The 20791-nt window shown below is 35.0% G+C and overlaps 4 protein-coding genes across 5 annotated transcripts; 2 read left to right on the top strand and 2 right to left on the bottom strand.

Moving 5' to 3' along the window:
- Nucleotides 1–823: 823 nt before the first annotated feature.
- On the bottom strand, nt 824–2940 carry LOC129947490 (trafficking protein particle complex subunit 3). Of its 2 annotated transcripts, XM_056058068.1 has the most exons (3): nt 2794–2940; nt 1110–1520; nt 824–1045 (listed from the first exon to the last, which is right to left on the bottom strand). In XM_056058068.1, exons 1-3 carry the CDS (start codon nt 2830–2832, stop codon nt 959–961), a joined length of 537 nt encoding a protein of 178 aa, XP_055914043.1. In that variant the 5' UTR covers nt 2833–2940; the 3' UTR covers nt 824–958. The 2 variants fall into 2 exon arrangements, with proteins under 2 accessions (XP_055914043.1, XP_055914042.1); XM_056058067.1 differs by lacking the exons at nt 824–1045; nt 1110–1520 and adding an exon at nt 1593–2683 and having other exon boundaries at nt 2794–2931.
- A 701-nt stretch (nt 2941–3641) lies between these two features.
- On the top strand, nt 3642–5375 carry LOC129945494 (protein-cysteine N-palmitoyltransferase Rasp). The gene is made up of 2 exons (XM_056055280.1): nt 3642–5090; nt 5174–5375. Exons 1-2 carry the CDS (start codon nt 3758–3760, stop codon nt 5179–5181), a joined length of 1341 nt encoding a protein of 446 aa, XP_055911255.1. The 5' UTR covers nt 3642–3757; the 3' UTR covers nt 5182–5375.
- Nucleotides 5376–8348: 2973 nt separating this feature from the next.
- On the top strand, nt 8349–9818 carry LOC129946673 (ribosome biogenesis regulatory protein homolog). The gene is made up of 4 exons (XM_056056934.1): nt 8349–8606; nt 8676–8928; nt 8996–9489; nt 9567–9818. The coding sequence occupies exons 1-4, from the start codon at nt 8458–8460 to the stop codon at nt 9718–9720; spliced, it is 1050 nt and encodes a 349-aa protein (XP_055912909.1). The 5' UTR covers nt 8349–8457; the 3' UTR covers nt 9721–9818.
- LOC129946674 (glutaminyl-peptide cyclotransferase) lies at nt 9722–16292 on the bottom strand. The gene is made up of 6 exons (XM_056056935.1): nt 15920–16292; nt 10918–11045; nt 10567–10852; nt 10356–10499; nt 10053–10260; nt 9722–9992 (listed from the first exon to the last, which is right to left on the bottom strand). Exons 1-6 carry the CDS (start codon nt 15998–16000, stop codon nt 9820–9822), a joined length of 1020 nt encoding a protein of 339 aa, XP_055912910.1. The 5' UTR covers nt 16001–16292; the 3' UTR covers nt 9722–9819.
- Nucleotides 16293–20791: the final 4499 nt, after the last annotated feature.

Raw genomic sequence — 20791 nt, 5'->3', positions numbered from 1 at the left:
AGTTAAGCTAACATCTATTGGTTTTAAATGCATTCTATAGCTTTATAAAGTTACTTACTTCATAAGATGCTACAGTCCAAAATGGCCCATGGCCTCAACCACCCAGCTCGGTACATAGCTAGCTTTCTCTAGTTTAGCGTGCCAAGTTGGTTGGTTGTGGTCCTCTCTAGTCTCAGTCTCCCTTTACTCCCTCTAAATGGAACAAAAATCCCCCGAACAATTTTTCTCTCGCAATCTAAGACGTTCGAATCTTGCCTTGACAAGGTCAAAGCCTTAGTGTCATAACTATTCTGAGATTCCGCTCACCGACAATATTTTGCAGATGAGTTTGTGCATACTCGTACCAAATAATGGTTTTCAGCTACTTTAAATAAATCGGCAGCGATGATGTCAGCTCCAACAGATTTGTTATACTTCAAATTCGTCGAGGTTGGAATTGTTTTTCTGCACATTAGTTGGAGTTCGATTCATTATCGCCGTTATATAGTCTGAAGAAGTGATATATTCTTAGCATAAACTGTGATTCTACTACAATGTTCTCCTGATCGTCTTTACAGCCTTCGGTTAGCTGTTGGTACGCACTTCATGTTTTATGTTACCTTTGGATTAAATTTACGAACCTCATTCCTGTTGTGACATCCTTCTTACATCCCGATCGGAATCTTCTCATACTCCCTTTGGTTCCTTCTGAGAATTCTGTGTTTCTTTCATAAATACCTGATTAAAAATTTCAACGACCAAAAGAATAAGTCTAAATGTCTTTAAAATCAATTCTTCAAAAGAAAATGAAACTAAGTATTTCTTGTAATAAAACAAAAACAAATAATTTTTAAATGGTAACTCAATTTAAAATTAATTTTATTCGTTTTTATCAAAATCATTGTCATTTGATAGAAATGAATGCCTAACAAAGTATGTTTCTACTTATTTTATTATTGTAATGGTATAACTTTTGGTTTTAGTCCTCGCCAGCCGGGATTGCATCTTCTAGACGACGTATAAATTTAACTCGAATTTCTGTGAGATTGTCTCCTTTTAGTTGATCCTAAAATTTCATTTTAAAGATTATAGTAAGATAAATTAGAAAAGAAACACGTATTACAACAAACCTGCACAAACCAACATTGCACTTCAAGTTGGACCATTTCGAGAGCACCTCGAATGCAGCCACACAAGATCGCACTGTACCTCAAATTTGTTAGATCTGGGGGCAATTCTACGAATTCTGTCAGAGGATTTGTTTCGAAAATCAACGAAAACTCATCCGAGGCTGCTGACCAATTAGATATTGTTGGCTGAACACCGAGATATATGCGGAATGCAAACTGAATCCGATCAGCTGTTTCACGCATCTCTAGACACCGAGGAGCTGAGGTGCGAGCGAGGAAGTCCTCGATCAGACGCATACCCATGTTGTAGCCAATTCTTTCGAGGTGTTTGTTAACATCGTCCACGTTCTCATAGTCGCGCAGCATTTGCGTGACAAAAGCCCCATAAGTGAGCGTGAGGAACTCGGCGTTCTGTCAAAAGGTAATGAACGGATAAGGAGGAGAAAAGCAGTATGAAACACACAAAAATAAGCAAAAACAATATTCTTTTACACGAAAAATGATACAAACTAGGATACATCTTTATTCTTAAAGCTATAATTGGTTATAAAAGTCGATTTTTGTTTTAAATTAAAGTTTCCCTATTTTATAACGGTAATCGTGATGGTGGGTGATTGATGTTGATGTGGAGCAATTAGCTTCGGTTGTGTGACCGGACGACTGGGCATCGAACGAGAGTTGTGATGAGACTGGGAGCCGCTGTGTTTCTCGGGAACCCCAGGTGTTGAATGAAACCGGCCACCCTCACCCCTTACACGATTCATGGCGTGTCTGTGTCGCGACTCGTGGAGGTATTTCGAACGTTCTTTTGGTATTCGGCTCTCGAGTTTGGCCCGAGCCTGTCTGCGTATAAGAATCCGCTTATATTGCTTGGCATTCACGTAAAGAGGTTCCTCCTCTGCGTCAGGTTTACTCTCTTCGTCTGCGGAGTTAGTAATGGTGCCAACGCATGAGGTGTTCGTAGTTTGTTGTGTTTCAACAACCGGCTGAGAGTTGGTGTTGGTGTTGGTCGAGGCCGTGGTTGATTGAGGCACATTATTAGACGTGACAGGTGTCGCAGCCGATTGGGGCATTACTATGATCTGTGGCTGAGCGTTTGAAATGTTTTGTGTATTCGCAGCCGGAATTTGTATCAATTGCCCGTTAATGTTGATAATTTGCGGTTGGTTGGAAGCTGACGCCGATTGATTCGTGTCCACAGACATTGCTGGTTGATAAAGGAAGGTTTGTCCATCGGGAAGTTGAACCAATTGGACCGGTTGTGACGACTGTTGTGGGGCTGATTGTAGCATAATTTGACCTCCTTGCAATGGTATGAGTTGCTGTTGTCCCTGGTGCACTTGCTGTCCCAGAATCAACTGTCCACCATTATTAGGCATTACAGGAATGACCTGCAGCTGTGCCGTCTGTCCACCTTGGGTTAATTGCCTAATTTGTTGCTGTTGTTGTGATTGATTACTTTGAGATTGATCGTTGTTTGAGCTCTCCATTTCTGATTTCAACTGGGTTTTGTTTTTATTTTTATTACAATACGACTGATTATCCAAGAATGTAGGAGGAGGCAGTACAGTTCACTAGAAAATCGAAGTAAGCCGATGAGGGTGACCAGTCTTTTCTTCATGTTTATATATATTACAAAATACCAAATGCTATCTACGACTAAAGAAATCTTCGGAACACTTACCACTTTTTTCGTATCCAAACGAGATGTTTGACGGGACATTTTTTAACAAAATATAAAAGGAAAATATTATTTTTTAATAAATCTATGAAGTTTTTTGTTTTTCGTGGTCAACGGAGTTTCAGAGCAGTGATGTTGACGTATGAAAAAAATAAAAATGGAGGTGGATAAGCTGCAAAAAAGATTAAATTTTTGGCGAATGAAGAGCCATCTAGATTTCATATTAAGCATGAAATATAGATAAGAGCATTTGAAGTGCCTTTCACATAATCTACGAATTGCGAAAATTGGACATGAACGAGCGAACTTAAATGAATCAACCACAAGCTGAAAATCTTGGGTTGGTCATTTATAATTATTAAAATGGGCGTTTTGTTTAGATATGTGGTTTGCAATAAATTGGTCTTTTTGACAGCTGTCAAACTGTATATATGGTCAGTTTGGTTTGCAATTACATAATGAATAGACTTTCTCCTGAGCAACGTTTACAAATCTTGCAAATTTATTATGAAAATAACGGAATGGTTTGGCGCTACATGAAGGCAATTTTTGGAATGTATTATCTCACGTACAAAATATGCAGATTATGGGAAGTGTCATAACGCAAATATGGAGCCGAAGATTTTGACCATCATAGAGCTTTCTTTCATGCATTAAAAATCGTTGCGATTAATTGTTGAATTTTATAATACAACTTCTACCAAAATCAAATTTTTATATAAAATAGTGACGATCTAAAAAAAAAAGAAAACTGAAAGGTACATGAGTGGAAGCATACCATTATAATCTCGATACATTTGTTTTAAATTTTCTCTGCTTGGGAGCAGCACTGTAGTTAAGGAACTGTCAGATGTAAGAAGCTGTTTGTAAACAAAAATTAACATTCGATAAACCAACATTTATTTCTGCTGATTTTGAATTGAAAAAGAACAAAAATTAACTATGTGATTAAAAGCAGCACAGAAAAATGTTGCTGCCCAAGTTCGAGACATATTTTTACCTCGGCATTTATCTGCTGTTTCTTGCCCACGGACTATTTAAGCTCTATAACAAAAAGGACCAAGTCTTATCAATTGCCAATGTAGAATTCCAACAAGGATGGACATGGATTGACCGGCCGCAGGATAACACCAACGAAGAATTTGAATACTTTAAGGACTTTCTGTGGAAAAATGCACATTGGTATTTAATTCATCTGTTGGTTTGTGAAAGCTTTCGATATCTGAAACAAAGCAGACGGAGTATTGCTCACGCTTGTGTGGGAATCGCCTTTTTAGTTGCCACTTTTAAAATTCATTCATTTCTAGTGATAGTTATTGAGCTCTTGTCCTTCTATGCGGCTTCAAATGTTAGATCGAAGTCTTTTACATGGGTTTTGGCAATAAGCTGGATGTGCGGGATAAATTTCATCAAAAACAGCAACGAACTCTACGAGTTTCTTGGCTATCGAGAATATTACGAATTAATAATATCCCTGGCTTGGTGTGTTCTCAAGTGTCTCAGTTTTACACTTGGCAAGATCAAAGATGAGCACAACAAAATCTACAATTTGAGTAACTTTATTGGCTACACAGTGTACTTTCCGGCGTTTGTCCATGGACCTTTCATGATCTTCGATCGTTATATTGCTTTTGCAGAACATCCCTCCCAAGGAAGCCGCTACATGCTCCTCTTGAAGAGACTGATCAGAGTTTTCTTTTGGCTGTTTGCTCTCGACTTTAGTTTACACTTTATTTACATTCATTACATGGAGAAAGACATAGATGCGGTGAAGCTGTTGGGTGATTCATATGGACTTTATGCGTTTGGTTATTTTATGGGTCAGTTTTTTCACGTATTTTATGTCATCACTTACGGCCTTGGCATTGCATTTGCCTCCTTCGATGGTCTTAATCCACCTAATCAACCAAAATGTATTGGTTACATAAACTTCTACTCGGATATGTGGAAGTATTTCGACCAAGGACTTTATGAGTTCCTATTTAAACACATTTACGCTGAACTCTGCACAAAAAATTCAACGTCTTTGAGGAAGGTCTTTTCGGCGTTGGGTACCTTTTTCTTTGTCTACATTTGGCATGGTTATTATTTGAATATTTTGATTTGGAGTATTTTGAATGTGGCATGTTTGATATTGGAGAAACTTTTAAAGTATACCATTGATTCTAGTTGGTATAAGGAAAACGTGATAAAGAGGCTTAGTCTGCAAAACCAGCAGCGACTTTATGCTATTTTGGGAACACAGATATTTATTCCGTCGGCGTTTTCTAATTTTTATTTCTTTAGTGGACTGGAAATTGGTAATTATTTTATGCAGCTTACCTACTGCAACGGTGTATTGTATTATATTTCGATAAGTTTTTATTGTTATTGTCTCTTTCAGTCCTCTGAATATTTTATTAGTAAAAGAAAATCAAGAGCTACGGAAATTTAATGCTTTAAGCTAAATGGGTCTATGCCAAATTCTTGTCAATTTATATTTTTGAGATTACGTATTTAGTTGTAGTATAAGCGTTTTGTACAAACTATACATTTATATTTTTGTATTTTTCAAATGGACTAAAATAAAAAATATTCAAAAGCAAGGCGAGTTATCTTTTTTTAATAAACTATTAATAAGCTGCTTTCATTTTTTTGAGATTAAATGAGGACTTGGAGCGTCATGTACATAAACTCATTAGGCTATTTTTCGTTTTATCTCTCGCAAACTTTTTTAACGGACAAGCTTAGAATTGTAATACCAAAGTGATGGTAAATGTTTTACAAATATACCTTGATGCAGGTATAAAGTTTTTTAGTTTAGTTTTCCTTTATGATTATTTTACTTAAAAAACACAGTTAGTCTAGAAAATTAGATATAAAAGTGGACTTACTTTTACTAAAATTTTCAAAAAGCTGAATTTCGAGGAAGATTTTTATTTGTACGTTCTTACACCTTCTTTAAAATTCCTCTTATTCTTATGTTTACAATTGTAGCTCATGTTAGTGTGCATCTTTTAAATAAAAACCCATATAATAAATATCGGGGAAAGTATCGCGAATTAAACGATACTTTTCCCGGTGTATCATAATTTATGATAGTTTTAGTTCAAATTTAACTTTAAAATCGATATATAACTTTAGGTTTTTAAGATTAAATCATTTATAATTCAAAAAAATTACGAAAATAAATGAGGTAATCAAATGAATTAAAATGTATCTAGAAGATAAAGTTTGTTACTTTGCAAAATCATCATGTTGTGTTTTAACATAGCCTTAACGAACTTCTTTATGGTTGTATGGGCATATTTTAAAAACCTAATGTGATAGAAAAATTTAAAAGCAAGATTTTAAGTCAGGATATATTGGGCAGGTTCAAGCAACTTAAGGGACTTCATTTGCAGTCAACTTCATTGTTTGAACGTAAATTTTGACCAAGCAACTAGTTATTTTTTCAAGCGTCATGAATTTCAAATTCAGAACTTTACATCGCAAACCTTTACTTTAAGTTCAAGAGTACCAAAATAATTATTTTCTACAAAACACTTCTCAGGCAAGCTATAAGTCCATCACGATTTGAAATTTTCTATTGTAAAGAATTACTACTTTTTTCTTTTCCAAATGAAGTTGTGCAGAAAATAAATAAATCATAGAGTAATGAAGCTCAGATTTCAGTTGATAAATTTGATAAAAGTAGACTTGACTTAATAGTTAGGTAGATGTTTCTTGACTGACTTTCCAGTCAAATTTCCAATAAAGTTGCCTTAATTGGAAGATAATTTTTTGGCAGCTGTCCAATCAGATACTAGAAACTTCAAACTTGCAAAAACACTCTATATAGGTATATATATAGAGTGTTTTTGGAAACTTGCCTTAGTTTCAAGTCCCTTATGTCGCCTGAACCTGCTATTGTCTACAGATCATAATATTTTTTGGTATAAGGAATTACATAACCTACAACCTAGATATATCTAGGTAATTTTCGAGTTATTTACAAAACAGTTTACTTGATCCCCTTTCAGACTCTAAAATGTACATATTTCCCCTAGAATGAAGCTCTTTACCAAAATTAAATAAAATTGCAATTGTAAATATCTCAAGGCCTTTTAGTTTAAGAACAAATGATTTCTGGCATTTGTTAGATTCAAATAATTATAAATGAAATAGCACTCATTTGTTTGGTCAATGGTCAGGAACGATTGGGACCTAAATTGTTAAACAAATTTTGAGTTTGTCTACAATTGTGACCTAAATTCAGTAGCAATATTTTAGTTATTAGTTTACAGTTACACCTTTTTGTTCTTATTCAAACTACGAATATTTCCTGATGGGGCCTGTAATAGGGTTAAGGGTATGTATGTCTGATAATACTTATGAGCTTCAATTTTGTTACTACACAAATTTCATACGTTGCGATATGGGAATCTGGCCAAGACCATTTTTTAACAGTACTTGCTAAAATGCATTATGAACGTACCCCCATCATAATTTCAATGTATGTATGTTTAATGTCTATTTATGCAATACACAAAAAGAAAACACTCACCATTTATTGCACAAAATAACACTTTATTATTAACACTATAAACGACATATTTCTTTTATTATTTCGCATTTTATATCCAAAATCAAATAGCTTCCGTAGCTTGATTTTTAAATTTTTGTTTTGAAACTTCAGTTTTCGTTTGGTTCATGTCCCATAATGTTTGTTTAGTAACTTGATATGAACATTTTAAAAGGTATGCACGTTTAGTAATGAGATTTTAAAACTCATAAACACCTTATCTAACGTCACGGCTCCACTAGAAATCTGTATTTTGAGTATTTATTAGATTGAGTGGATGAATGGTGATATTTTGTTTTTTTGATCTAGAATTAACTTTTTTATTTCAAACATTAATTTCCTGAGAAGAATTGAAAATGACACATTTCTTGAAATTATTACTGGCGTGCTATCATTCTTCTGCAAATACAAATGTGCTTAAAAGGATAATTCAAAATAGTGAGATCACATTTATTCAATAGATGTAGTAAACTAAGATCTTAATATATCCAACTTATAGGAAGTGCTATAATGCAGATAATGGAATCGAACATGTTTATGGTTGAAATACAAATACGCTTCAGCTTCGGCTTCCTCTGCGTTACGTTGGGCCTGCTTCGAGGTTGCTTTGAATGACACTTTCAATATGACATTTATACAATCTTTACGATTGTCAAATGAAACGTGAGGTCGAAGATTCATTGCGATAGCATGCATTGAATTCCTATGGCTGAACTCGTGAACGTCAGGCGAAGCTGAAGCTGAAGCGTGTTTGTTTTTCAGCCATTTTCTTCGTAAAGTCACTTTTTCACATATTGGTCTTTTGACATACAAATAAGCCGTCCACTCTTGGTCATAATTGCAGAATCAGATTCAAGTCATTTCTCCATAACTCATTATCATCTTATTTAGTTTCCTATAAAAATTAAAAAATACTTTAACACTGAACACGTCCATTTAATTTGTACCGCTTAAACAAAAATGGCGAATTTTCCCATAATTAAACTGTCAATTTTGACGTGTAAACAAAGCACGTGTGTTCCATATTCCAATGCTAAAGCGAATTTTCTCGCTTGGAAGTTGTGTGTAGATTTTATAAAAATATTTTAAATTAAATAAAATATAAAAAAGAATTAAACACAAAAATGGATATCGTAAAAGAAGTACTAGAGAAACAACAGCGTGAATTAGACAAATACAAAACTATAAATGTTGAAAAACATTTAGAAGTTCGTTTGGATGTAGGAATGATGTTGTGCTCTGATCCAAATGATTTGGACGAGGAAGAATTAAAGTAAGTTTAAAAAATACTCATTACTTGAAAATGTCCATACTTAATTAATCCATATTTTCAAAAATTTAGAAATAATAAAGAAAACTATTTAAAAGACCTGACAAGAGATAACACACAGATATTGATCAATGCAATTTGGGAACTACCTACAGAACGTGTTGATGAATGTATAGTTGCCAAACTGCCGGCTCCCACAACAATATTGCCGCGTCTACGAAAGCCTCCCGGTCCTAAACCACTTACCAAATGGGAGAAGTTTGCAAAGGAAAAGGGTATCAAGAAGAAGAAGAAGGACAAGAAGGTGTTCGATGAAGTTTTGGACGTAAGTTTGACTTATTTTTAATGTCTTCACACGTTTCAATCAATTTTTGTCGCTGTATTTTATTTAGAAATGGGTGCCGACATACGGTTTCAAGCGAGCTGATGCAGAAAAACAAAGAGATTGGGTTTTGGAGGTACCCAAAAATGTCGACCCCGACTCAGACATGTTCCAGAAAAAGATTGATTTGCGTAGTGAGAAGGTGGCCAAGAACGAAATTCAGCGTATGAAGAATATTGTTCGCGCGAGGAAACAAGAAGTACCCCGTTCTGGGTATCTTGGTGCCGAAGCAGCTTCGTCCAGCCAGCTACTGACAGCCGTTACAGTAGCAAAATCATCTACAGCATCAGTTGGTAAATTCCAAAATAAGTTACCTAAAGAGAAAGAAGCTCGTGGTATTGGTGTCAAAGAGCTTATTCCTGGTGCTAAGCGAAAGGCTTCACATTTGAGTGATGTACCTGAAAAAGAAGCTAATTTAGACCTTATCAAGAGTGTTCTCAATAAAAAGCCCAAGTTCGATATTGAAAAAGCTATTTCGTTGCAAAAGAACGAAGCTAGAGCTGAGTAAGTTAAACAAACAAAACAAATTGTAGACATTTCAAGTTAAATTTTTATAAATTCTTTATTCATGTTTTTTTTAGAAGAAACAACCAAGAAGCTGAAGAAGGTGGTAAAAGAAGCAAAAAAAGGAAAGGAGGTGGTAAGGGAAGTCGTAAAGCGGCCAAAAAACCCAAAAGCAATCAAGGTCAAAGAGCGCCCAGCAAAAAAGCATCGATGGGCAAAAAGAGGCGTTAAATATTTTCCGAAATACAAATCTTGTTTTTAATAATTAACATAAGTTGTAAAGATATAATAAAACATTTTCACTTAAAAAAAAAAAAAATCAAAAATTCTCTACGCTCTGTAATTCACTCCCTCTGTGTGTCTGTTAAGGTACTCGTAAACAAAAACTCTTAAGATCTTGTTGAAATTACGTATCGATGGCCAATGCAAGTTCTCAGCATTATCATCAGCGGTATGCCATTGTTTGGGGAATGGTGTTGAGATCACATGAAGAATTGGAACATCTAAAATATTCAAAAAATGTATTAATCATCGTCTGGTTTTTAAGCAAGAATTGTGTATACTTTGTTGTAAGAATGGACGGTGGTCATCATCAACATAACCGGATGCGTATTTCCTCATAAACATCAAATTGTGACCTTCCAGTTGCTTTTGTTTGTTCAGCGAATGCTCAATTGCACTCAACGAACTGTGGAGACTTTGTGTGTTTGGGTAGAAATTGTAGAACTTCGAATTTGCAGCACCAATAAGATCCAAAAGCACAAGAACTTCCTGGAAATTAAAAAAAAAATCAGGAAATTGTAAACACACGTGACTCGACACTAATGAATTTGTTATGAAAGTAAATAATAACTGGAGGCACTTACGATTTTATCAATGTTTCGAGTCACCTGATTGCTTCGAAGCATTGACGTTGACTCACTAAGTTTTCTAGCTAAATGCCTAGAACCATAGACGGAGTCTTGATCATTCCAATCTAAAAACGCTTCCTCTCCATCGAAAAATATTAACTGAAATCAAAAGTTTTGCTACTGTTAGTAAATCTTTTTTTAAATAAGAAAAAACTTGTGTGTTTACCATCAAACCAATATCCTTGCGTCCTTTAATATTTTTACTTAGATATGGAGAAAGAGTTTTAGCCACATTAATCATTATTGCACATGGAACTGCTGAGTCAATGGCGCCCAGGAAATTTGGTATGTCTTTAAAATATTTACTATCATAATGGCAGGCAAGTGTAAGAAATGCATCAGCGTCTGGGTTGTAAGTTGCTATCAAGTTATAAAATGTCAAATTTCCAAATATTGGAACATTGGATGTAAATTTGTCTGTTTCAATGTTAAAGCCTAATGATTGCATTTCTCTGAAAATTAAAAAAATAAAACACATGTCAAACAAAAAATTGAGATGCTGAAAAACAAATATTACTTTGCAATAAATTCACGAACTGCAGTATGACCTGGACTGCCCACCACTCGTGGAACCAAGATTTGAGATAATACTTCGTTAAGATGGGGATTGTCATCGTTATAATTTTGCTGAAAGGAGTTTGTTGACTAAAAATAAATAAAAAATTATTTTACTAAAGTTATTCAAACTATTTAAAACTATTATAACTTTATTTTTGTTTAATGTAAACATAAATTATTCATCTCAGCTCTTTTTCGTCACGTTTTTCGGCTTATATACTAACATAAGATCCGGTTTACTTATCATTGAGACGATGACGTAGTAAATAAATTCGCAGAGGTAATACTCCACAAGTGAAAGAATACTACTTGCGAAATTATAATCGAAGTATGATCAAAGTACTTTAAAATAAGAAAACGGCTTTCAAATGAATCATGTTACTTTTTACTATGGCCGAAGATGGACTCATGTTTAAGCTGATGGGCATTCCTAAAAGAAGTGGTAAGCAATTTCCATAATTCAATAGAGCGTAGTCCGTTGAAATAATGACAAGCAAGGTTGAGGCAAGATAATTTACATAGTTTAGTTGAGTTCATGATCTTATTGTCAGCAATGATTTTAAAAGTTTTTCTTCATCGCGTATGTAATCGTTGTACAACAGGTGGTTGCTGATGCACATAAAGAGAGAATATCGACATATTAAGTCTCGTGAAGGAATATAATCGTAAAAATAGATCCCTGGTGTGCCAGCAACTCGTGTTGAACGGTTCGAAAGAAAATTTATAATCCAACGAATCGATACCAAAAACATTTTCGATAAGACACCAAGATGTCAGACTTTTTCTAATGCCTTTGAAATATAAAGTGCAATAATCTTATTTTTTTAAAACGATTTGTCCCACTTCTTGGTGAAATGAACTATGAGATCACCAGTGTACCTATCGCCTCAAGATATTTCTTAAGTTGATAATTAATCAGCGTTTTCACGAACTTGTTGAGAAGGGACATTAGGGCTACCGATCATTAGTTTGAGGGGGAAGAAGATTCGCTTTTTTTTGGGATTGGCTGAACAAATTCTATTTTCCAACTACTTGAAACGAGACCAGAAGAATAGCATAAATGGAAAAACTCACGAAGAGGTTTTGCTTCGCTGAATACCATCCGGCATCCACACTATCGAATTTATGTACATTGAGATCTTCGAGGACGAGTACGAACAAAATTCCAAATCACTTAAGTTGGAATTTTTGGTGATTATTTATTGATACGATATTTAAAAATAATACCTTTTTTTTTAAACATGAAAACCGGTTACCTATCCATTTTGTGATTTCAAAAATATAGGGCTGGAATTTGACATCTGTCAAACTAAGTTGTTTAACCAACGGGCAGGTTCAAGCAAAATAAGGGACTTCATTGGCAGTCAACTTCATTCCTTAAATTTTTACCAAAGCAACCAGTTAGTTTTTCAAGTGTCATGCATTTCAAATTCAGAAGTTTACTTCGCAAACCTTTACTTTAAGCTCATAGAACAAAAAGTACCAACAAAATTACTGTCTTCAAAAGACTCTTTAGGCAAGCTACAAGTCCACCATGTTTTGTATTTTGTATTGTAAAGAAATATTAGTTATAATCTTTTCCAAAATGAAAAGGAAGCCTTTTACAGAAAGCATTGTGCAGAAAAGAAATAAATCATAGAGCAATAAAGTTCAGCTTTCAGTTGAATGAAAAACATTATTAACTGTCATTTTGATAGAAGTAGACTTGCCTTGATAGTTAGGGAGATTTTTCTTGACTAACTTTCCAGTCAACTTTCCACTAAAGTTGCCTTAATTGGAAAGTTATTTTTTGGCAGCTGGCCAATGAGGTACTAGAAACTTGCCTAAAGCTAGCCACAGACGATGAACATGTTGGTGTGATTTGTTGGGCAGCGGTTCGCCATACACGGGCCAACATGTTTATAAACTTAATTTTTTGTGTGACTGTCGTGAAGTCAAGATGTGCGATAGAAGTGCGGATGATGCAATAGCATGTTCGATAATTTATTTATAATATAATAAATTAAAATTTACTTATTTTCCCTATTGCCGGTTCACATTTTATCGCTTCAATGAAATTTTCAATAAATAGTTTGCATTGCGACGACATGTTAACTCATTGAAAGTAACAACACAAATGACGAATTGTTGTCCCACAACGCCATACACGACGAACATGTTGGTAAACTTCAAAACGTGTTGTAAACTTGCCCATACACAGCCAACATGTTAGCCCCAACTTCACGGTTTACAAAATATTTCATAAACCGTCGATTTGTTGGCCAACACGCCCATACACGAATGATTTTCAGCCCAACACCAACAAATCACACCAACATGTTCATCGTCTGTGGCCAGCTTAACTTTCAACTCCCTTATGTTGTCTGAACCTGCTCAGTCTGACAACGTATTAAAACGGCTCAAACCTAATACAAAAATGGCGATTCTGCACAGCCACATATTCACATATTGTGCTTTAAGAGGAGATTATGGTTGACATAATCGTCTAACTACGCAAGCAATTTGCAAAATTGTGTGACTGGATTGATACAGATATGTAAGGCCTGTGCATCATCGTTTCGCTAGCACCACTAAAAATATCGCTGCTGTAAGTGAAAGTTTTGCCGAATACCCGAATGTGTCGATTCCTCATCGTTCTCAGGGACTAGATTGTCTTACGGCACATTATTGCGTATTATGCATTTGGATCTACACCTACATCCATATAAAGTCCAGCTCACACAACAACTGAAGCCAGCAGATTATTTACAACGTCGTAGATACGCCGGATGGGTGTTTGAGCAACAGGTGGTGGACGGTGATTTTTCGAACAATATTTTCTTCAGCGACGAAGCACATTTCTCAATCGGAGGGTATGTTAACAAACTTAATATGGGGTTCTAAAGCAACATATGATAGATCCAAGTGTCACGTTCTGCACGATGGTAGGTTGTCAGATGATTTTGAAATCCGTAGTGGAAGCAGTCAGGGCTTTATTCTGTCGCCAATATTGTTTTTGTTGGTGATAAGCGAGGTACTGCGCGCAGCTTTCTCAGGTAGCGGAGGGATTCAATGGACTTTGACATCCTATTTAAAGCACTTGGATTACGCGGACAATGTTTGCTTACTCTCTCATAGGATCACGGATCTCTATTAAATGACGACAAGTGTGGAGAGAGAAGCAGAAGTTGTGGGGCTGAAAATTAATTCATAAATATTTCCTCGCAATCGGTAAAAAAAGGGGAGAGCTTTCAATACCTATCGAGGGCGGAACCGAACAAGACGTCATCTGCCAAATCAGCAAAGCAAAAGCGGCGTTCGGTATGTTGTTGAAAATTTGGGGGAATAACTCTATCAGCTTAAGAACAAAGCTACGACTGTTTCGCATAAATGTCGAATTTGTGCTTCTTTATGAGTGCAGCACTTAGAAGGTTACTTCAGCCATTTCAAGAAAGCTGCGATCCTTCATGAATAGATGTCTTCGTAACATCCTAAGGATTTTCTGGCCAAACCGTATATCAAATGAGGTCCTTCATATAACTACAGGCCAGGAACCTAAAAACTCTATAATACGAAGGCGTAAGTGGCAATCGATTGGACATACGCTTCGTAAAGGTAACGACTACATTGCAGGCCAAGCAATCCAGTGTAATCCGCTCACAGAAGAAGGGAGAAGAGCTGGACGACCGAGAAGCACATGGCGCAGGATGCGGAATCAGCGGCACTAGGCAAGAGTTGGAGGGAGCTGAAACACATCTCCTGAAACCGTACACTATGGCGCGAGGGCGTAGTAGAGGCCCTATGCCCTTAAGGGGTTCCCAACAGACCTAACAGGCCTGAGGACCTAAGTAAGTATGTAAATAACCACTAAGATCATGCGATTTGACACTAACATTCGTCAAGTTTTTGACTTTTGAAATCGCAAAATGGATAACTCTGTATCTTGACTCCTAAAGCTAAAAAATATTACAAGAACTTATAGAAATTAAAACTAATTTAAATTAATTTGTTAACTCTTTATTTTTTTAGGGCACATGTTAGATTTTTAAAGGTTTGCCAAAAAGGCATTGCATATAATTTTCTCGTTTGAAAAACATAACATGGTATAAAATTATTATTAAAAGTTATGGGAACGATTTTTCAGTATAAAACATTCATAAAGTACAACTCCTTCCCATCGTGATAAAAGGTGATCATTTCTAGTCTTATCGAGGCAAGTATTACATTTACCAATAATCATCTTTTTTTCTAATTTCTATTTCCGCTTTTTAATTATTAGTACAAACAGAAAGCACCTCATTTATAATACAAACGTTGTTATGTTTTTATGCATGTACAAATGTATCTTAATTCTATACTATTTATTTAGAAAATCATTCAATTTGAAAGTGTGATAAACTGAATAGAAAAAGTTCGATTCAATTTGTTACTACTTAGCAGGTGTGTTTCTAAATCTATTTATCTATATCTGACTTGCCACTTGCATAAACCATACTGGCCTGGCCCACCAAACGATAACAACTAAAACAAAATAAAACACATACCGGATTCACACTTTGTGGAATTTTTAATAAATTTAATTTACATACTTAGGTACATATATGTACACTATAGTTATTTTAAATTCATTCAAACACCCATCAATTCACATTAAACAAAAACAAAATTGATTGTTTTGCTTGAAAATTAAAGGTTTATCTGTTAAACTTTGGCTTTTGATTTTCTTTGTTGAGAGTAATTTTATTGCAGCCACTTTAAAAGCCCCCTAAAAAACAACACGACATAATAATAATCATCGCTTTCAAATCTTTTCAAATGAAAATTCACAAACTCGAATTATTGGTTGGCAAAAATAAAACATCAGTTTGTATATTTACATCAACAATGTGTGTTAAACAATAAAATGTTAGTTATTTTTTATTTTTGATTTGTGCAAATTATATGTATGAATATCTGAATAATGAATGCGTGAATAACCCAACCTGAGCATTAGAGAACGACGAGAAGTAGCAGCTTCCAGCGAAGGCCAACAGTGTCAACAGTGAACTTGTTGAGATTTTCATTTTAGAGTTTGTTGGTTTTTTAAACAAAAGGAGGAAATTAAACGTAAATTCAAGAAACAACAGTATATTTTCTTTTAAACATTTAATCGAACACGAAAAAACAAAATAAATATCACAAAAATATAAACATTTAAAAAGTTCGTGTTAAATGGTCAATAGAACAAAACACCACAAAGACAGACTAAATGCACGCGAGTAAATTAAACGACGCTAAGAGTGACAGAGAGAACTCGCAGCGCAGCAATTAACCAAGACCAACCAACCAACTACCGGAAAATATTGCCACTAACTGAACTATGAAAATCATCATTCTTCGATGTAGCTTACGGTCAAGACTCAGTTGAAGCAATACCCATATTATACGTTACTTAACCACAAGCCCACATAAGAGCTTAACCATGACGCAGGCATTCAGTTTCAGTATTCGTATTTATATATTCGTAGCGTACGTACAATGAAACTGAAAGTCAATGTGCGGTTGGGAAAGCTTTCCTCTTTGCCGGTACCAAAGTACATACTATATAATATGTGGACTGCAGAGTACAAAATTCGAGGTATAGTTCAATTCATTCTTGGGATTTCTTCGAGAAGTGACTCATTACAGATTTTTTTGAAAACAAGTGAGATGGGCCTCCGCATCCTTCCTAAATTATGTGATGTTGTAAGATGGTACTAGGGATGGCATGTTTTAAGGTTAAATATATCTAGCACTAAAATAACGTATCTTAGAGCCTCAATTGAAACCAGAGCACATTTGTACGTATTTTGTACTGGTTTACAACATGTAGAGTCGATACTTCTCGTTTTTAATAAACTAACATTTCAATTTCTTTTTTAAATATTTTTTCGGGCATAATTGTAGGTCAGCTATTGATTAAGTATTTATAAAGACATTAAATGAATATGTAAAAAGATGTTTATGTTTTTCGTCATTTTCTCTGTCCATGGAAAGCGAAAATGGAACACAGATGTTATTTTCCAATTGACCTCCAGACTTAGAACCAATCAATAAACGCCCTCTAATTACGAAATCATGAAACTATAGACGAGAGCATAATAGTGTCGCTGTGGCGTATACGTAGGTAGGTAGATAGAAATGGCGATCTCAAGGCAACCTAGCCTGAGATCAAATTAGCGCTGTAGTGCGCCGCTTTGCTACCAAAAACTCGTTTGACCTTTAATTAAAAGGGATAGATTGATACAGAAGCTTCATAGCGATTATTTTAGAGCCATTTTGTCCCATTGAGAAAAAAGATAAGGTCTCTAATCTTTGTCTCAGATAGCTCATCGAGTTCTTGAAAGAATGCTTTTCCAAAGCATTTCATTCTGGTGTTTGCCAAGGCAGGATACTTGCAGAGGAAATTGATTATGGTTTCACTTTCTCTTTGGTCACTAAAACTACGGCAAAATGTGTTGTAGGAGATACCCAACTTCTCTGCATGAACTCCTATAGGCCAATGTCCGGTACAAACCCCAACAATCCTGGCTATGTCTTGCCTTGGCCTGCATAGAAGATCGTTTGTACGGGTTTTGTTATAGGTGGGCCATATCTTCCTAGATATTTGATTCAGTTTGGTAGATAGAAAAGATTTTACTCTTCATAGCACCAAGAGGAATGTTAACCATTTCCGCAAGTGAGCTATGAAGGGCCGATCCTTGCCTGGCTAGCTCGTCAGCCTGTTCATTTCCCACGATACCACTATGGCCCGGAACCCAGATCAGGGTGACACCGAGGTTAATATTCAGGTTCGCAAGCTCATCGCGACATTGCTGAGCGAATTTAGATGAGGATATGGCCGAGTTAATGGCTTTGACAGCTGGCTGACTGTCTGTAAAGATAGCCACATTTCGGTTTTGGTTTGGGTTTTGTTTAAGTATCTTACATGCCTCCCTTATTGCCAGCAGTTCAGCCTGAAAAACGCTAGCAAAGTCAGGAAGCCTAAAGGATTTGGCTACATTAAGGGACTCAGAAAAGATCCTAGAACCAACTCCGCACTCCATCTTTGAGCCGTCAGTAAAGATGGTTGTGTCGAAACCTATCGACACGATGTCATCCTCCCAATCTTCTCTCGATGGGAAAATAACCTTAAAACCCTTACTAAGGTTTAAAGTAGGAGTGCAGTAGTCAGTGTCTACCGAGATAATATCTGAGGGAATTAATTTCGTAGTGTTGCTGTGACCGTAAGGTTTTGACAACCAGCTATTTGATTATTTCAGCCTAATAGCGCTGCAGGAAACTATGTATTTATAAAAAGGTCGATTGGTAGAAGATCCAAAATAACGTAATGTTAAGATAGGGCGTACTACGGCTGTGTACGTCCATAAAATCATCTTCGACTGAAGTCCCCACTTTTTGCCGAAAGTTTTGATGTAGGCGTAGAAGGCAACACAGGCCTTCTTAACCCGTACTTCAATATTTAGTTTCCAGTTTAGTTTAAGGTCGAGTATAACTCCCAAATATTTTGCACTGGAAGACAATGATAGGATATGACCATTGAGTCGAGGTAGCTTGAAGGGCGGTACTTTAGTTTTGGTGGTAAAGAGCAACAGTTCAGTTTTACTTTGGTTAACTCCTAGTCCACAACTAGTGGCCCAGTTGCTAACTTTCTTCAAATCTGACTCCGTGATTTCACTAATCACAGAGGTGTACTTTCCTGACACCAATAGCACCAAATCATCAACGTAGGCTACCGCCTTCACTCCACATCCCTCTAATTTAACGAGAATTGTATCCATGACCAGAAGCCATAGAAGAGGCGAAAGAACACCACCCTGGGGTGTTCCCCTACTCACGTGTTTTGTTGCGATTGTATTGTAGAGAGGCTCGAATCTTCCTACCACTGAGCATGGAAATAATCCATTCTCGAATGAAGTCTTCTACACCGAACTTAACGAGCGATTCTTCTATGGATTCTGTAAGGACGTTGTTAAAAGCACCTTCTATGTTTAGGAAGGTGGCAAGAGTAAATTCTTTATAATGGAGTGGCGTATACGTACTTTTTTCATTAAACTTGTAAGATAATAAAGTATGAGTATGTTTAATTTTTAACTTAAAATACTATTCAACAAGTTATGCCTAAAATGCTTTGCGTTCGAAATAGGGAACTCGTTGAAGTACTGATTTTTACAATCCTATATTACCAAAATTCTGTATGACACTGTCTTCTCATAATGCAGTATATTTTAAACTCTGTATTTTAAACACTGTAAACTTAGAAGAACAAAATGCTATATGAGCAAAATACTGTAGTTCATTATATTGTGCCTTTATCCTTAAAAAGTGTGGTTTTGATAGCTAAATTTTTTAATGTATTAATTTTTGGAAGAACAGAACAAAATATGGGTTCTATAGATAAACATATAAGACATGACAAATCTTATGCAATATTAAATGCATGTAACTAATTCTATATACAACTTTAAAAACAGAGAAAGAAAAACATGAACATAGTAAAAATAATAATAATTCACGCTTATTTAAAGGATAGTATAAGTTCACGTAGTTCTCGATCCCTGCCTATGTCATATAAAGTTTTTTTCACGGAAGAATTGAACAATTCTTCAAAAGTAAAGTGTCGGCTTAAACAGTACTCGCACACAGGAAAAAAATATTTTATTATTTTATAAGTTCACGTTACTGTCATAAAATACTTACTTACTTTAAAAAATATAGTGTTTTAAAAAATCTAAAATGAATCATTTTGAAATAGAGAATTTTCAGGATACGGAATTTTTATTCATATAAAATTTTTTGTAATTCAGAATTTTGACATATAGAGTATTTTATGTACAGTATTATGACTCTCAAATACTTTATTATTTATGCAATATTTTATGACAAAACTTGTACTCTGAGATTTGAAAGTTTGAAAAAATACTGTACAGAATTCTGTATTTCAAAATTGTGGTTGTTCAAAATTCTGCAAATAAGCTAAAATAGAAAAATCAATTTGATAATGGAAGAAAGTTCACGCATATTTTTTTGTTTAGTACGGACAGTTTTATTTTAAGCAGAACCGCATCCATTACAGAATCCGATGAGTATTGGCTGTCAGTTTTGACATTTCTATCACTTTAAAAATGTCAAGATCTCGCTCCACATACATTCGCAACATTCGTAGGATTCTGTATTCAGCATAAATATTTTTATGAAAATAAGGTATCATAAGTCAGTATTTGAATGATCGCTTTGAACATAGTTGATAATTTTGAGATGTTTGAAGGCTTGTTAATTTGTATGTTGTTAGTTATTAGAATTTGCTGTAAGGGAACATATTGATTTTATAAAGAAGGATTTTTTGAAGTTTCGTAAATGTTTTTGTCAACATTAATAATATAGTGTTACAAATCGGTTATAATAATATAAATAGAAAGTTTAAAAGCAAATCTATGCAAACATACTCTTTTTAATGGAAACAGTTATTTTGAGATACTGTTTTGTAATGTACAGTATTTTAAAACATAGCATTTAAGTCGTACAAAATTATGAGCAAAAAGTATCATAGGTACACAATTTTGGATTACAGTATTTCAACTCACTACTGTTCAAAAGGCAGTCAACTTCCCCCTCATGTTATATTCAATTATCAAATATTGGTTATCCACTATATTCTCTTGTATGAATCAAATCTTTTATTTAATTAGAGTTACCTAAAAGTATACAAGCTAATATGTTCTTTATATTATTCCTTAAGCTTAAAGCTTGCTAAATTAATCCATGTTACGAATTTAGTTTTAAACCTGACTGTTACATATTTGTTTAGAGGGTAACTATTAAAAAAAAGTTTCACT

The sequence above is a fragment of the Eupeodes corollae genome, chromosome 2 (genome assembly GCF_945859685.1).
Source record: "Eupeodes corollae chromosome 2, idEupCoro1.1, whole genome shotgun sequence".
Taxonomy (NCBI): Eukaryota; Metazoa; Arthropoda; class Insecta; order Diptera; family Syrphidae; genus Eupeodes; species Eupeodes corollae.
Note: the sequence above shows the minus strand (reverse complement) of the source record. Positions and strands in the feature narration are given on the sequence as shown.